The sequence below is a fragment of the Rhinatrema bivittatum genome, chromosome 8 (assembly GCF_901001135.1).
Source record: "Rhinatrema bivittatum chromosome 8, aRhiBiv1.1, whole genome shotgun sequence".
Taxonomy (NCBI): domain Eukaryota; kingdom Metazoa; phylum Chordata; class Amphibia; order Gymnophiona; family Rhinatrematidae; genus Rhinatrema; species Rhinatrema bivittatum.
Window position 1 is genome coordinate 177,727,891 of NC_042622.1, and position 16,028 is coordinate 177,743,918.

General features: G+C 51.8%; 1 protein-coding gene across 1 annotated transcript in view; it reads right to left on the reverse strand.

Moving 5' to 3' along the window:
* Positions 1 to 16,028, reverse strand: part of PPM1D (protein phosphatase, Mg2+/Mn2+ dependent 1D) — a 59,662-nt gene that overhangs the window by 31,623 nt on the left and 12,011 nt on the right. The window contains exon 3 of the mRNA XM_029612020.1: positions 11,265 to 11,389. Coding sequence (XP_029467880.1) covers positions 11,265 to 11,389 — 125 coding nt within the window. The remainder of the gene's footprint in view (positions 1 to 11,264; positions 11,390 to 16,028) is intronic.

Consider the following 16,028-nt stretch of genomic DNA (forward strand, 5'->3'; position numbering starts at 1 on the left):
ATACTGCATGCTTCCACTAAATGCTGATCAGAAACTAGGTCTAATTAGAAAGGGGCATCAAAGCCCCTTCATCCATGCACAGCGAGAACAAAGCTTATGGTTTGCAATGACAAGAGTAACATACTGTAAATAGCTGAACTGTCTCCTTGAGATTAGAAATTAGCCATACATATAATTGCAGCCGATACTATCAATGGGCTTTGCTCTTTTTGGGTGAAGAGCAGCTCAACATGCATTCACAATTAGCCATAATCATTCAAGTTTGCCCTTTTGGAAAAGAGTTGGAGAGATTGTGTTCTGAAGAGGTCTTTCAGAAACTGTTTACACCAGTTTTGCATGCAAATGTATTTTCTCTCTTTCAGTCGTACATTTCCTTCTCCCCCAGATAATTCCAGGTCTTTCTCCTGGGCAAAAGCTGCAGGAGACATCTCCCCTGATGCTGCACCAGTCAGCAGCAAAGCATGCTGATGGGCAGAGGACCACCATTTTAACGCTTTGCGCCCACCCTATAGGCACAATCCACAGTTTCCCGTGGCAAATGGTTTAAAAAAATAATAATAATAATAATGCTGCATGATACTTGCAAAAATCTGCATATATTTGTATTAAATGAAAATTTGTATTTTGCTTTATAAAAATGAAGTCATTTCTGATACATCGTCATTAGCCCAATAAAAACTGCTTTTTACTGGGAGGACGTGAGAGAATAGGGAAAAGGGAAGGAAAAGTAGTGAAGGATGAGCTATTTCACACCTCTCCCTCCTGACACCAATCCCTTCTCTCCCACATACACTGAAGACCCCCTTCGATCCCCTCACAGCCTAAATCCTTCTGCTGGCTCCCCGTTCCTCACCGTGCCTTTCATCATCCCTCAATCCCACGCCAAACCCCAATGCAGATATGGGCATTGCAGGAAAGCAGCAGCCTGTCTGCTTCCTCTGCTACCTGGGACCAAAGTGTTACCATTTAAAGCACATGGGACATTAAAGTGCTGCACGATTCAAAGCCTGACATGGCAAAGATACAGCCTGAAGGTGGTGTGCCATCCATCTCTTAATGCCAAGTCAGATCAGCACAAGGAAGAGGAGACTTACGGACAATGCTGCACCCAGCCTGTTGGAGGTCAAATGACACGAAGAGCTGGGTGGACTGTTTGTGGCTAGCTGTGCGATCTAGGTAGAAAGCTAACATCCGTTTACAGTCCAGGATGTGGAGAGCTTGTTCCCCATGGTGGGAATGTGGCCTCGGAAAGAAGGTGGGTAAAACAATCGACTGGTTGATGTGGAAAATCATTCACCACCTTGGGCAGGAACTTAGGATGCGTCCACAGGACCACATGGTGCGTAAGTAACCAGGGCCTGAAGCTCACTTACCCTGCAAGCATAAGTGATCGCCACCAGGAATATATGACTTTCCAGGTGAGAAACGTCAGGTCACAGAACTGCAGAGGCTCGAAGGGAGGCCATATCAGTCTTGCCAAGGACTACGGTGAGGTCCCAGGATGCTGCTGGTGGCCGAAGAGTGGGCTTCAGTTGGAGGAGACCCCGCGTAAAATGGCCACCAAGGAGCTGGACCGAAACTGGTATACCAGCAACATCTTGGTGGTTCGCGCTGACAGCGCTGAGGTGAACTCTGATGGAACTGGTTTGGAGCCCAGACTTGGATAAGTGTCACGGATAGTCCAGCAGCTGGTGGAGAGGGCACGAGAACGGGTCCAATCCATGCCCTCCGCACCAGATGGAAAAGCGTTTCCATTTTGAGCTGTAGGACTTTCTGGTCGAAGGTTTCTGGGATTCTATCAGGATCCGGGAGACACAGTCCGAGAGCTGCAATAGCTGGAGGATTATGTGCTCAACATCCAAGCCATGAGGGCCAGTGTCCGGAGGTTCGGGCACACAGAATGCCCCGGTTCTATGATATGAGGTCGGGCGCTGTCCCTAGTGGAATGGACACACGAATCGACAGGTCCTGGAGAAGTGGGAACCAAACCTGCCGAGGCCAGGAGGGTGCCACGAGAATCATGGTCCCCCTGTCCTGCTGAAGCTTTGACAGAGTCTGCGAGAGGAGCGGGAGAGGTAGGTACTCATACAGGAGGCCCTGCCCCCCAGTGAAGGGAGAAGGCATTACAGGCCAGTGGCTGTTTCCTGCTACTAGGGAGCAGAGTCTGCTCACCTCGTAATTGAGAGGGGAGGTGAACAGATCCACAATCAGCATACCCCAGCGATGGAAGGGACCACTCGTGGTTGGAAGGACCGACTGAGGTGGTCTGCCAGCACGTTGAGGTGACTGGGCAGGTAGGTCTCCCGCAGATACATGCCTTGGGAGAGGGCCCAGTTCCAGACCTGTACTGCCTCATGGCAGAGGAGGAACGAGCCCGTGCCACCATGCTTGTTGATGTACCACATGGCGACCTGGTTGTCCGTCTTGATGAGAACTTCCTTGGATGACAACTGATCTCAAAATGCCCAAAAGGCGAACCTTATCGCCCGAAGCTCCAGAAAGTTTATCTGGCAACATGCTTCAGCAGTGGTCCAAAGGCCTTGAGTATGCAGGTCGTTCATGTGGGCTCCCCATCCCTGAGACAAAGCATCGGTGGTGAGGGTCACCTGGAGCGGTGCGGGTTGGAAGGGAAGTCCATGTTCTAGATTGGGGAGGCCATAGATACCCTGAGAGGGTCCGTGACAGAAGCCTCTAGATTCTGAGATGCCTGCTGCCACTGGGACTGCAAGGCCCAAAGAGGGCTCCTCATGCGGAGGCGGGCTAAGGGAGTCACATGGACGGAGGCCGCCATGTGGCCCAGCAGGCAGAGAAGGAGATGGGATGGCATCCTCCTGCTGTTGCAGATGAGGGTGGCCAGCAATCGCCTGGTCCCTGGGCAGGAAAGCTTTCGCTTGTGCCATGTCCAACCTGGTGCCTAGGAAGTCCAGCCGAAGGGACGGACAGAGGTACAACTAGGGGAAGTTGATAACGAACCCCCATGGTCTGCAGGGTCTGAACCGTCAAGGCCAGAGCTTGCAAGGCTTCAGAGCAGGAATCGCTCCTGACCAGCCAGTCGTCCGGGTATGGGAACACATGGACCGAGCGATGCCTGAGGTAAGCAGCCACCATCGCTAAGAATTTGGTGAAGACACGGGGGCCGATGCCAGCCCAAAGGGCAGCACTTTGTATTGGAAATGTGCAATCCCCACCACGAAGTGGAGGTACTTCCTGTGGCTGGGGGACAATCGCAATATGTGCGTAAGACTCCTTGAGGTCGAGGGAGCAAAGCTAGTCTCCTCTTAGGAGTGGGATCAGCGTGCCCAGAGAGACCATTTTGAATTTTTCTCTTATGAGAAACCTGTTCAACACCCTGAGGTCGAGAATGGGGCGCAAGCCGTCATTTCTTTTCGGAATGAGGAAATACCTCGAGTAGAACTCTTGGCCCTGTTGATGGCAAGAGACCGGTTCCACTGCACCCGCTGTGCAGGTAGGGCCGAGAGTTTCTGGGGTGGGGAGTCGGGAAGCGACTGCAAGTTGGAAAAAAATTTCACCGAAAGGCTTACTGTACCGAGGAAGCACTGACCGCGAAGGGGGACCAGACGAGGATCAGGAAAAACAGCAAAAGAATTGCTGAAAAAAATTGAAGAGTTGGAGCTCCACAGACCACGAGGCAACTGCACCGCGGAAAAGAAGAGACTGAAGAGGGATCTCGTGCAAACAGTAGCAAGCTGAGCATGCTCAGTCTGCTGGCCAAAGTTTCTAGAAACTTTGACAAAAGTTTTCCATGCCAGGCTCCATCGGATGATGTCGCCCACTTGTGAGGACTAACATCCTGCTTGTCCTAGGAGAACTTTATTAGCACCTTAAAGCTTCCCATTATCTTTTGTGGGTTATTTCGTGTTTTTAATCATGTTGTTTTCTTAAAATTTCCGTTTTACAGTGCACCCGAGTGATTTCATAGCAGATGGACAAACTGATCAATTAAGTGGTGCTGTTCTTTTAGTTCAGTAAAGGAAAATTAGTTTCTTACCTGATAATTTTCGTTCCTGTAGTACCAAGGATCAGTCCAGGACACCTGGGTTGTGACTCCGCACCAGTAGATGGAGACAGATTAAAACTTGTGGGCGGAGCCATATATAAGCCCCTGTGCCAGTCACAGCCCCTCAGTCATACGTAATGTCAAAGTAGAAAATCCAAAAGCCAACATAGCTAACTATAGAAATTCACTAAGAAAACCAAAAAACAACTACAACACCCCTACAGGAAAACAGACTCCCCAACCGGGAGAGCGAACAAAACAAGGGGTCAGCGTATTAAAAAACAACAATGAGCGGACTCTCCGTTACTATAGCGCAATACTGCGGGCGGGATCCTGGACTGATCCTTGGTACTACAGGAACGAAAATTATCAGGTAAGAAAGTAATTTTCCTTTCCCTGTACGTACCAGGATCAGTCCAGGACACCTGGGATGTACCAGAGCTAAGTTACCGAGGGTGGGAAGCAGAGAGTCCCGCTCGGAGTACCCTCTCTCCAAATCCCCCAGCATCAGCAGCCTGAACATCCAACCGGTAATGTTTAATGAATGTATGCAACGATTTCCAGGTAGCCGCCCTACAAATCTCTTGAGGCGATACCTGAGAAAATTCCGCCCAAGACGCAGCATGAGACCTCGTTGAATGAGCACGAAGACCCACCGGCGGTGATTTACCGCGCAAAATGTACGCGGAACCAATGGCCTCCTTGAGCCAACGGGCGATCGTCGTGCGGGACGCAGCAGAACCTTTCTTTGGACCCGATGTCAACACAAACAGATGATCCGTCAACCGAAAAGAATTTGTGACCTCTAGATAGCGAAGAAGAGACCTCCGCACATCTAGCTTTCTCAAGTCCCTTGATTTCGGGTCAGAAGACTCCCCTACCGCAAAAGAAGGAAGTTCAACTGATTGATTCAAATGAAAAGCCGATACGACCTTAGGCAGAAAAGATGGAACGGTCCGCAAGGAAACCCCCGAATCGGAAATGCGCAAGAAGGGCTCCCTACAGGACAAAGCCTGCAACTCGGAAACTCGACGAGCGGACGCAATCGCTATCAGGAATACAGTCTTCAACGTGAGATCTTTGATCGTAGACCGCTTAAGAGGCTCAAACGGAGCTGAGCATAAGGCCGAGAGCACCCAGTTGAGGTTCCAAGATGGACAAGGGAACCGCAAAGGAGGACGGAGGTGTTTCGCTCCCCTAAGAAAACGGGAAATATCAGGGTGGAGAGCCAGGGAGACTCCCCTGACTTTACCACGCAAACAACCAAGCGCCGACACTTGGACCCGTAGGGAACTGCATGCTAAACCTTTGGCCAGCCCAGCCTGGAGAAAAGCCAAAATATCAGGAATAGTAGCGGAAGTGGGATCCAGACCCCGCTCTACGCACCACTCTTCAAAAACTACCCAGACTCTAACATAGGCCAGAGATGTAGACTGCTTCCTGGATCTCAGCAATGTGGCAACTACCGCATCTGAGTAACCTTTGCGCTTCAAACGATTCCTCTCAAAAGCCATGCCGCGAGACAGAAGTGATCCGCATCCTCTAAACAGATGGGGCCCTGACGAAGGAGCCCCGGAAACCCCTGTAGACGAAGGGGCGGCGCCACCGACAATTGGATCAGATCCGCAAACCACGGACGGCGCGGCCATTCCGGCGCCACCATGATCACGTTGGACGGGTGCAATTCTATGCGCCGCAGGATTTTGCCGATCATGGGCCACGGTGGGAACACATACAGTAGCACCTCCGCTGGCCAGGGAAGAGCTAACGCGTCGACCCCTTCTGCTCCTCTTTCTCGTTGACGACTGAAAAATCTCGGAGCTTTTGAGTTGTGCCACGTGGCCATCAGGTCCATGTGGGGCGTTCCCCAAGTCCTGCAAATGAGAAGATACGCTTCTTCCGCCAGCTCCCACTCTCCCGGATCCAGGTGGTGCCGGCTGAGGAAGTCCGCCTGGACATTGTCGACTCCTGCTATGTGAGACGCAGCGAGATCGCTGAGATGCCGCTCTGCCCAGGCCATCAAGGAACGCGCTTCCTCCGCTACTTGAGGGCTTTTCGTCCCGCCCTGGCGATTGATGTAAGCCACGGTGGTAGCGTTGTCCGACAATACTCGGATCGCCTTTCCTCGTACGAGGGGTAGAAAAGCTTGCAATGCCAGACGGACCGCCCTGGACTCTAGGCGGTTGATAGACCACCGGGTCTGATCTTCTGACCACAGACCTTGAACCGATTTCCCTTGGCAGACTGCACCCCAACCGGAAAGACTGGCATCTGTGGTCACCACTGTCCAGTTGGGAAGGAGAAGAGATACTCCACAGGAGAGATGTTTGGAGTCCAGCCACCAGCTCAGGCTGGAGCGCGCCTGACTGTCGAGATGCAGTGGAAGATAAAATTCCTCTGAAATCGGTTTCCAGCGGGAAAGCAATGAAAACTGCAGCGGCCGTAGGTGAGCGAATGCCCAAGGGACTAACGCCAGCGTGGAGGCCATAGATCCGAGAACCGTCAGGTAATCGCAGACTCGCGGACGGTGCTGAGACAAAAGCCGTCGCACCTGAGACTGTAATTTGCATATCCGTTCCTGAGAGAGAATCACTCTGCCCCGTTTTGTGTCGAAGACGGCTCCTAGATACTCCAAGGACTGAGTGGGTTCCAGATGACTCTTGTTGTAGTTGACCACCCAGCCCAGGGACTGCAAGAATTGAAGCACCTTGGCTACCGCCTGCCGACACAAGCTCTCTGACTTCGCCCGAATCAGCCAATCGTCGAGGTAAGGGTGAACCAGGAGGCCTTCCCGACGTAAGTGCGCCGCCACCACCACCATCACTTTCGTGAATGTCCGAGGCGCTGTCGCCAGGCCGAACGGAAGAGCCCGGAACTGGAAGTGTCTTCCCAGAATGCAAAACCGTAGGAACCGCTGGAACGCTGGTTGGATGCCCACATGAAGGTATGCTTCTGTGAGATCTAGTGACGCAAGGAATTCTCCTGGCCGCACTGACGCAATCACCGAACAAATGGTCTCCATCTTGAAGTGAGGGACCCGAAGGCATCTGTTGACTCCTTTGAGATCCAGAATGGGTCGGAAAGTGCCGTCTTTCTTGGGAACTATGAAGTAAATGGAATAACGGCCCTTGCCGTACTGATCGGCCGGAACCGGAGAGATGGCCCCCAAGCTTTCTAGTCTTCGAATGGTATCTAGCACCGCCGCTTTCTTCTTGGGATCTTTGCAGGGCGAGACCAGGAATTTGTCCACTGGGATGCGAGCAAAATCTAACTCGTAACCGTGTCTTATCACATTGAGGACCCACTGATCCGACGTAATGCTGGCCCATTCCTCGAGGAACAAGGATAGACGCGCCCCCACGTTTGGGACAACGTGCTGAGGACGCAAGGAGGGATGGGCCGGCCGAACTTCATTGCGAAGGCTTGGACCCCGCACCCGACGGGGCTCCTCCTTGCCTGCCAAAACGTTTGCCTCGAAAGGACTGCTGCCAGTGAGTGTTCCGAGAAGAGGACGGTCTATAAGAGGACCCGGTGGATCTTTGTGGCCTGGACTTTCGGGATCCCCGGAAACGAGCTCTGCTGGAAAAAGAAGAGCGCGCCCGGGCCCTATCCTCTGGCAGCTTAAACGCTCGGTTCTCACCTAGAGAAACCATTAAGTCATCTAACTCCTTTCCGAACAGCAATTTCCCTTTAAAGGGTAACGCCCCGAGGTGAGCCTTGGACAAACCATCCGCCGCCCAGTTGCGTAGCCAAAGAAGACGGTGTGCCGACACCGCTGCTACCATGGACCTAGCTGAAGTGCGTAAAAGATCATGGAGCGCATCAGCCCCATATGCAATAGCCGCTTCCAACCTATCTGCTTGGGAAGCCTCCTCCGGAGAGAGATCCGCATTAGCCTGCAATACTTGGGCCCAGCGCAGACTAGCACGCATAGCAAAGTTCGTGCAAATGGCAGCTCGTACTCCTAGGGCGGAAACCTCAAAAATCTTTTTGAGTTGAACCTCCAACTTTCGGTCCTGAATATCCCGGAGGGCAGTTGCTCCCGTGACCGGGATGGTAGACCTCTTCGTGACAGCGGAGACCGCCGCATCCACCTTCGGGAGTCTGAGGAGTTCCAACGCCTCCTCCGGTAAAGGGTAGAGCTTATCCATGGCTTTGCTGACTTTCAAACCCAGCTCCGGAGTATCCCATTCCTTGAAGAGGATATCCGTGGATGAGAAATGAAAAGGGAAGGCGACCGCCGGCCCTGTGAGGCCGAGCAAAACGAGATCCATGTTCGCCTCCTGGCGGACCACCACTGGGGGAGCCTCAATCCCCAGCTCCTGGAGAATGGCTGGGATGAGAGGTGACAGTTCCTCTCTGCGGAATAGCCGCACCACCTTGGGGTCATCCCCGTCTAAGGCCTGTGCACCTTTCCCTGCACTAGGCTGTGCCGCTGCATCCGGTGCTGCCGTCCCGGCCCCCATCAGGGGCTCTTCGGAGGCCTCCGTATCCGTCCCGGGGGAATCCTCGGAATCCGATTCCTGCGGCAGCCCCCGGGGAAGCCGCTTCCCTCGGGACGAACTCTGGGCGATCTCCGCACCCTTCCTGGCCTTCTTTTTCCGAGGCGGGGACTTGCGGATAGCAGTACGCGAGACATCCCCCCGTATGCGCTTGCTGCGCTTATATCTGAGGACTTTGCGCAGTAACAGCGCAAAGTCCTCAGAAAATTCTCCGGAACCCGCTGAATCGCTACTCGAGTCCCCCGGGGACCGAATCCCCTCCGAGGGGACCTCCCTCGCTTTGTCACGCTGCGGGGAAAGCGCTGGAGGTAGAGACGAAGCCCCCACTGTCTCTCTGGAAATTTCCCGGCCCGTGGCCAAAATGGCTGCCACTCCCGCGCTAAGCGGGAACAGCTCCTGAGGGGTGACAGAGGGGCCCCCACCTCGCGGCGGCGATCGCGCGACCCGGGACCGAGCTCTCCGAGGTGCTGCTGAGGTGCCCTCATCACCCGGGACACAAGCCGAACAAAGGCTGTCCCGGGAGAGACGCGCGCGCGCCGAGCCGCAGGCCCTGCACTGCGAACCGCGAGGCATGCCGGCGAACGCGGGAAAACAGAGACGCGAACAGAAAATTCACCTCAGAAGAAAAAAATTCAAAATAATCAAAACGGCGCAATTCGGCGACCTCCCCCCTTCAGGCGACGCCCCCCACCGACCGAAACGGAACGGCAACGCCAAGGAACAGAGAGCCGCAAAAAAATAAAAGTAAAACTTTTTTTTTTTTTTTTTTTAACAGAAAAAAGCGCTGTCCCAGGTTCTGAAAGCCCTATTTCCTGCAGGGGTGAGTGAACCAGGCTCCCTGGTGTCACCCCTGACGCTGCCACTAGCTCAGCCGGGTCCTCAACCCTGGCAGCGGCCTCGACCGGGGGAGGGTAGTCCCCTCAGGACCTCTCAACTCCCCTGGGAGGCAGGGCAACCGGGAAAGAATTAAAAAGAAACCCAATTTAGCCCAGAACAAATAGACCTAACAAAAAACTAATTCAAAAAACCAAACCTGACAAACACCAGAATCAGGTCAGGAAGGGCTGTGACTGGACCTGCACCATCTACTGGAGACAGAGTAAGACTGAGGGGCTGTGACTGGCACAGGGGCTTATATATGGCTCCGCCCACAAGTTTTAATCTGTCTCCATCTACTGGTGCGGAGTCACAACCCAGGTGTCCTGGACTGATCCTGGTACGTACAGGGAATAGGGCTTTGAAGCCGGGGGGAGGGGGGGTGTTGCAGCTCAGTACCTGAGGTCCCAGTTTAGGAGTGGAGCCTGTTCATGTGCAAGGGCATGCTGCTTACGCTGTTTTATGCTATCCAGAGGCCATTAGAAGGTACACTACTCACATCTCTGATGGCGCCAGATACAATGTCACATATTCCATCTATGGACAGAAGTGGAGGTTGTCTAGTGGTCAGAGCAAAGACATTCTTTGTGACCTTTAGCAAATCACTTATCTTTCACTGCCTCAGATACCCACTTAAGATTGTAAGCTCTTTGGGGCAGAGACACACTTACCTAAACACTTCTTGCCACTGTACAGGGCTGCATACATCCCATAGCACTATAAAAATGATAAAACGGTTTTGCCACAAATAAGATTAACCGTTAATATCAATTTGTTTACCGTGTAAAACTTTTTCTTTCCCAGAGGATGTTTAAGTTAGAAAGCAGGTGGCAGCACACCAGTGCAGTGTTCTACAGTGCCAGTAGCTGGAGACAACAGGATTAATCCCTGAACTAGAAAGAGCCACAAATATCACAGCTGCAGACATCACATCCTGAGAGGAGGCAGAATAACAGGGTTAACCCCGAGCCCGAATGAGCTGTCAATGTCAGGCCATGAGAGGAGGGACCATTGGTGCTGTAGCAGTTTCAGCTGGGATATACAGATGTGTGCAGACAACAAAATGTTACTCAGTACTTTCAGTTCTGAGAACGATATGGCTTTTAATTTTGTAGTCAAATTGATTTACAGTTAATGTTACTGTGACAATTCCTTCTTCTTTCCTTGTATTGCACTTTTTAATTTTTTGTACACTGAAAACCCTTTTAAATAAATCTAGTTTATAAGATTGTGTTCATGGCTGATTAGTGATGCAGAGTTGTATTTTTTTCGTGAAAGAAAACCCTGCGACCTCAGGTGGTTGTGTCCCCCGAAATCCTCAGGGAGTAGCTTGTAGACCATGTAGTTGACCTTGAGGCAAGTGGAAACCCAGCTGGCGGGTGGGAGGTTGCAAGGACAGAGACAGATGCACAAGAGAAGACCAGGCCGGTGCAGTGCTGTGTGAGTGGAAGGAATAGCACCAGGTTGTTCTGTGACAGTATTAGGATTGTGAAAGAACAGTGCTGTGTCAGACAAGCAGCTCAATCAAAACTAAGAAGGAAACCTGAGGAACTGAGGATGGGTTAGGGACTGATGCAATATATAAAAACTAAAGGAGACTGGGAACAGTGTTTAAGTTTATAAGGAGAGGAAGATAGACTGTTGCAAGCACCCCCCTCCATCATGACTGCAACTGCCTCTGACAAAGGACAAGAGGAAACATTCATCTGCATTCAGAAACATTTATGCAATCACTACTGCCCAAGCGTAATGCAGTTTTCTCCAATAAATTATTTCTGCTGAAGGATTGCTAGAGAAAAAAAAAAAAATTGATGTGTATCCTGGCAAGTCACTACCTTTGCTCCCCTCTCTTATCACCGAACACTTACCAAGAGCCCGGGCCACTGCAAGAAAGGGGATCTGATCGATGATCGTGCTACGCCGCACAGGGCCACTGTGCGTCAGCCGAGGCCGCTTCCACACCACCCGATTCACACCAGACTTATTGATCACACTGATAGGAGGGAAGAGAAAACCGCATTTATAAAACATATTACAAAAACAGGTTACTACAGGCCTTGGGCAGTGGATGCTCTGATACACTGCCGAAGTACATTAAGCCAAAAGGTTGGATTCTGGAAAGCGTTGCCACAAAATGGCGATATTCTGCAGTATCCTGCAAGTCTAAGCAAAGGGATGTTGCACAGCAAGGGTGGGACAGTCTCCCAGAACTCTGGTAGACAAAGAACCTATACTAAATCCCACTTGCGCAAGCCAATCTTTTTGCCCACGTTTTGAGTCACAAAGCCCCATGCCAGAGTCATAAGAAAATTATTCCTTACCTGCTAATTTTCGTTCCTGTAGTACCATGGATCATTCCAGACTGGGGGTTATGTTCCCTGTCCAGCAGATGGAGTTAGAACCAAAAATTCCCAGGGGAGGACCTGTATAGCCATGCCTCCCTCGCCTCAATCCTCAGTAACTGGACTAGCAAAGCCAAGACGAGAAGAGACAGAACCAGAGGAATCAATTAATCTAAAAAATATAGAGAAAAAATCACAGCTGTAAGTGACAGCAACTAACTTGTACTCAAAAAAACTGTAACTGAGAACTTGCAAACAGCACTGTGTCTTCACAGCTCGCAATAACTAGAGATACAGAGTGAAAATATTGTGAAGACAGGAAAGCAGGGATGGCCCACAAAGAACCCCCAAAACCAGGGAGGGGTCTGGAATGATCCATGGTACTACAGGAACGAAAATTAGCAGGTAAGGAATAATTTTCTTTTCCCTGTACGTACCAGGATCATTCCAGACTGTGGGATGTACCAAAGCTTCCCCATCATTGGTGGGTCGCGGACAGCCCTGCCCGTATGACCCTGTCTCCAAGCTGACCGTGAGACGGCGCGCGAATGTCTAGACGATAATGTCTTGCGAAAGTGTGGAGAGACTTCCATGTGGCCGCCCTACAGATTTCCTGAGAAGAAACTGCAGAACTTTCCGCCCACGACGTCGCTTGAGTGCGGAGAGAATGCGCCTTAACAGCTAAAGGTGGAGACTTACCCACTCCGATGTATGCGGCTATAATCGCTCCTTTCAGCCAGCGAGTGATTGATTGTTTGGATGCCATGCAACCCTTCCTGGGTCCCAACCAAAGGACAAACAAATGATCGGAGAGTCGAAATTCATTAGTGACCTCCAAATAATGCATCAAAGAACGTCGGACATCCAACCGACGCAGGTCAGAAGAATCAGAGGATAAAAATGATGGAAGCTCTATCGATTGGTTGAGATGGAAAGTCGAGACCACCTTCGGCAGAAAAGATGGAACTGTCCGCAGGGATACTCCCCCTGGCGTGAAACGAAGGTATGGCTCCCTACATGATAGAGCTTGTAGTTCAGAGATCCGACGTGCTGAGCTGATCGCCACCAGGAAGATGGTCTTAAGGGTGACATCCTTGAGTGTGGCCGAAGTCAGAGGCTCAAAAGGCGGTGCACATAGAGCCCGGAGTACCAAATTGAGATTCCAAGAAGGACAAGGTGGTCTAATTGGAGGCTTCAAGTGTTTTACCCCCTTTAGAAAACGTAGGATATCTGGATGTGAGGCCAGAAGCTCCCTGTCATTACTACGTAGGAAGGCTCCCAACGCCGCCACCTGCACACGAAGAGAATTATAGGCAAGGCCCAAATCCAGACCAGCCTGTAGGAAGGAAAGCACATGTGTCACCGAGGCCTGCGTTGGTAGAATCGATTTTGACTCGCACCATTCCTCAAAAACCTTCCATACTCTGACATAAGTAACCGACGTGGATGTCTTCCTAGCTTTCAGGAGCGTGGAGATGACAGATTCTGGATATCCGCGCCGTCTCAATTGACGCCTCTCAAAAGCCAAGCCGCAAGACAGAAGCGATCTGCCTCCTTGAAAAATATTGGTCCTTGGCGAAGAAGACGTGGCAGATGACTGAGCCAAAGAGGGCCGTCTACTGCCAGATTGAGAAGATCTGCAAACCATGGTCGACGAGGCCACTCTGGTGCAACTAGGATCACCGGACCTTGATGCATCTCTATCCGTCGGATAACCTTTCCCACTAGAGGCCACGGAGGAAAGACATACAGGAGACACTGTCGAGGCCAGGGAAGAACCAGCGCGTCGACTCCTTCCGCACCGCGCTCTCGCCTGCGGCTGAAGAACCGGGCGGCCTTTGCATTTGTCGCGGTTGCCATTAGATCCACATGGGGTCTCCCCCAACGCTGTACTATCCTTCGCATTGCGTCCTCCGAGAGTTCCCACTCTCCGGGATCCAGGTGTTGTTGACTGAGAAAATCTGCCTGAACGTTGTCCACGCCCGCTATGTGCGAAGCCGCTAGCCGCTGTAAGTGTAGCTCCGCCCATGTCATCAACTCGGTCTCCAACGAGACTAGATGGCTTCTGGTGCCCCCCTGGCGATTGATGTACGCCACTGTGGTTGCATTGTCCGAAAGAATCCGAACCGCTCGACTGCGTACCAGTGGGTAGAACCCCTGCAGCGCTAGACGGACTACTCTGGTCTCCAGCCGATTGATGGGCCAAGTGGACTGTTCCATCGTCCATTGACCTTGGAGACACCTGTCCTGACAGACTGCCCCCCAGCCGGTGAGACTGGCATCCGTGGTGACGACCACCCAATCCGGGTTCTGTAGAGACACTCCCTGAGCTAATTGTTGAGGGTCCAGTCACCACTGTAAGCTGAGCAAGACAACATCCGGGATGGGCAGTACTGCTTGAAAATCTCTCGACACTGGGTTCCATTGCGAAAGCAGAGACCTCTGGAGAGGCCTGAGATGAGCCTGTTGAGCCATGGTTGAGCCTGTTGAGGCCATGGTTCCCAGTACCTGGAGATAATCCCACGCTGTGGGAGCAACTAGTGCCATGAACCGTGTTACCTGAGCACGCAGAGCCCGAGCTCTGTCCGGGTGCAGAAATACCTTGGCTCGGCTGGTGTCGAAGTGTGCTCTTTGAGAAATTGACGATCCATCCCAGAGACTGAAGAAGCTGTACTACCCTGTCTACAGCACGGTAACCCTGCGTCCTCGACTTCACCCGAATGAGCCAGTCGTCTAGATAGGGATGTACAAGGATACTCTCCTTGTGGAGCGCCGCCGCCACCACTACCATGATCTTGGTGAAGACACGCGGAGCCGTCGCCAGACCAAAAGGGAGAGCACGAAACTGAAAATGCTGTCCCAAAATCTTGAAGCGTAAGAAGTGCTGATGATGGATCGGGATGTGAAGGTATGCCTCTGTAAGGTCCAAAGAGGCCAAGGATTCTCCCAGATGCACGGCTGCTAACACTGAACGGAGCGTTTCCATACGAAAACGAGGAACTCTGAGACACTTGTTGACAGTCTTGAGATCTAGGATAGGTCGAAAAGTGCCCTCTTTCTTGGGAACCACGAAGTAGATTGAATAATGACCTTTTCCCAGTTCGGAGGCCGCTACCGGTACTATTGCCCCCAGCTGTAGCAGACGATTGAGAGTCTGTTGGACTGCTAATTGTTTGAGACGGGAACCGCAAGGAGAAAACAGAAAACGATCTCGGGGTTCGTGTACAAAATCTAATACGTAGCCTTGTCTTAAGATGTCCAGCACCCATTGATCCGACGTAATTTGGGCCCACTCCTTGTAAAAGAGAGTAAGGCGACCCCCCAGGTGGGGGATCCCCTCTTGGGTCCTTCTGGCATCATTGCGAAGCCTTCGAGGAAGGACCTGCCCCTTGAGTATCCTTACCGTGGCGGCGCCCTCGAAAGGACCGGTTCCAGGTGTGTGATCATGTAGAAGGAGCCCGAGGTGTCTGCTGTCTAGTAGGACGCGACCTCCGTTGATTCCGGTACCTATTTCTGGAGGAATAAAAAGATCTAGAAGAACGTGGACGATCTTCTGGTAGCTTGTGCACTGCATTCTCATTAAGAGATTTGATGATCTGATCCAAATCTTCCCCAAATAGGCACCTACTCTTGAAAGGAAGGGAACTCAGGCGCGTCTTAGACGAAGCATCTGCCACCCAGTTGCGTAGCCACAAAAGACGACGAGCGGACACCGCCGCCACCATGGAACGAGCGAGGACCCTTAACAGATCATAAAAAGCATCAGCTCCATAGGCAACCACCACTTCAAGTCTATCAGCCTGAATAGTCTTTGCCTGTGGCAAAGATTGGGAAGCGAGAAGCTGTTGTACCCAACGCAGAGCTGCTCGCTGTGCTAGGGAACTGCAGATAGCAGCCCTCATCCCCAACGCTGAGACTTCGAAGATACGCTTGAGGTAAACCTCGAGCTTGCGATCCTGGACATCCTTCAATGCCGTCCCGCCCGTGACCGGGATGGTAGTATGTTTCGTGACCGCAGATACCGCTGAATCAATAGCAGGAACCTTAAGAATCTCCAAGAAATCAGTGGGGAGAGGGTATAACTTTTTCCATGGCTCGACCGACTCGAAGATTGGCCTCAGGAGTATCCCACTCCCTTGAAATCAATTGCAAGATGTTGTGATGCGTGGGAAAAGCTTTCGCTAGAGGTCGTAAGCCCGCTAGGAGAGGATCCCCTTTCTTAATCTTCGGATCCTGAGCCACAGGATCCGGAGGAGGGTCAATGTCCATTTCCTGGAGGATGTGGGGGAT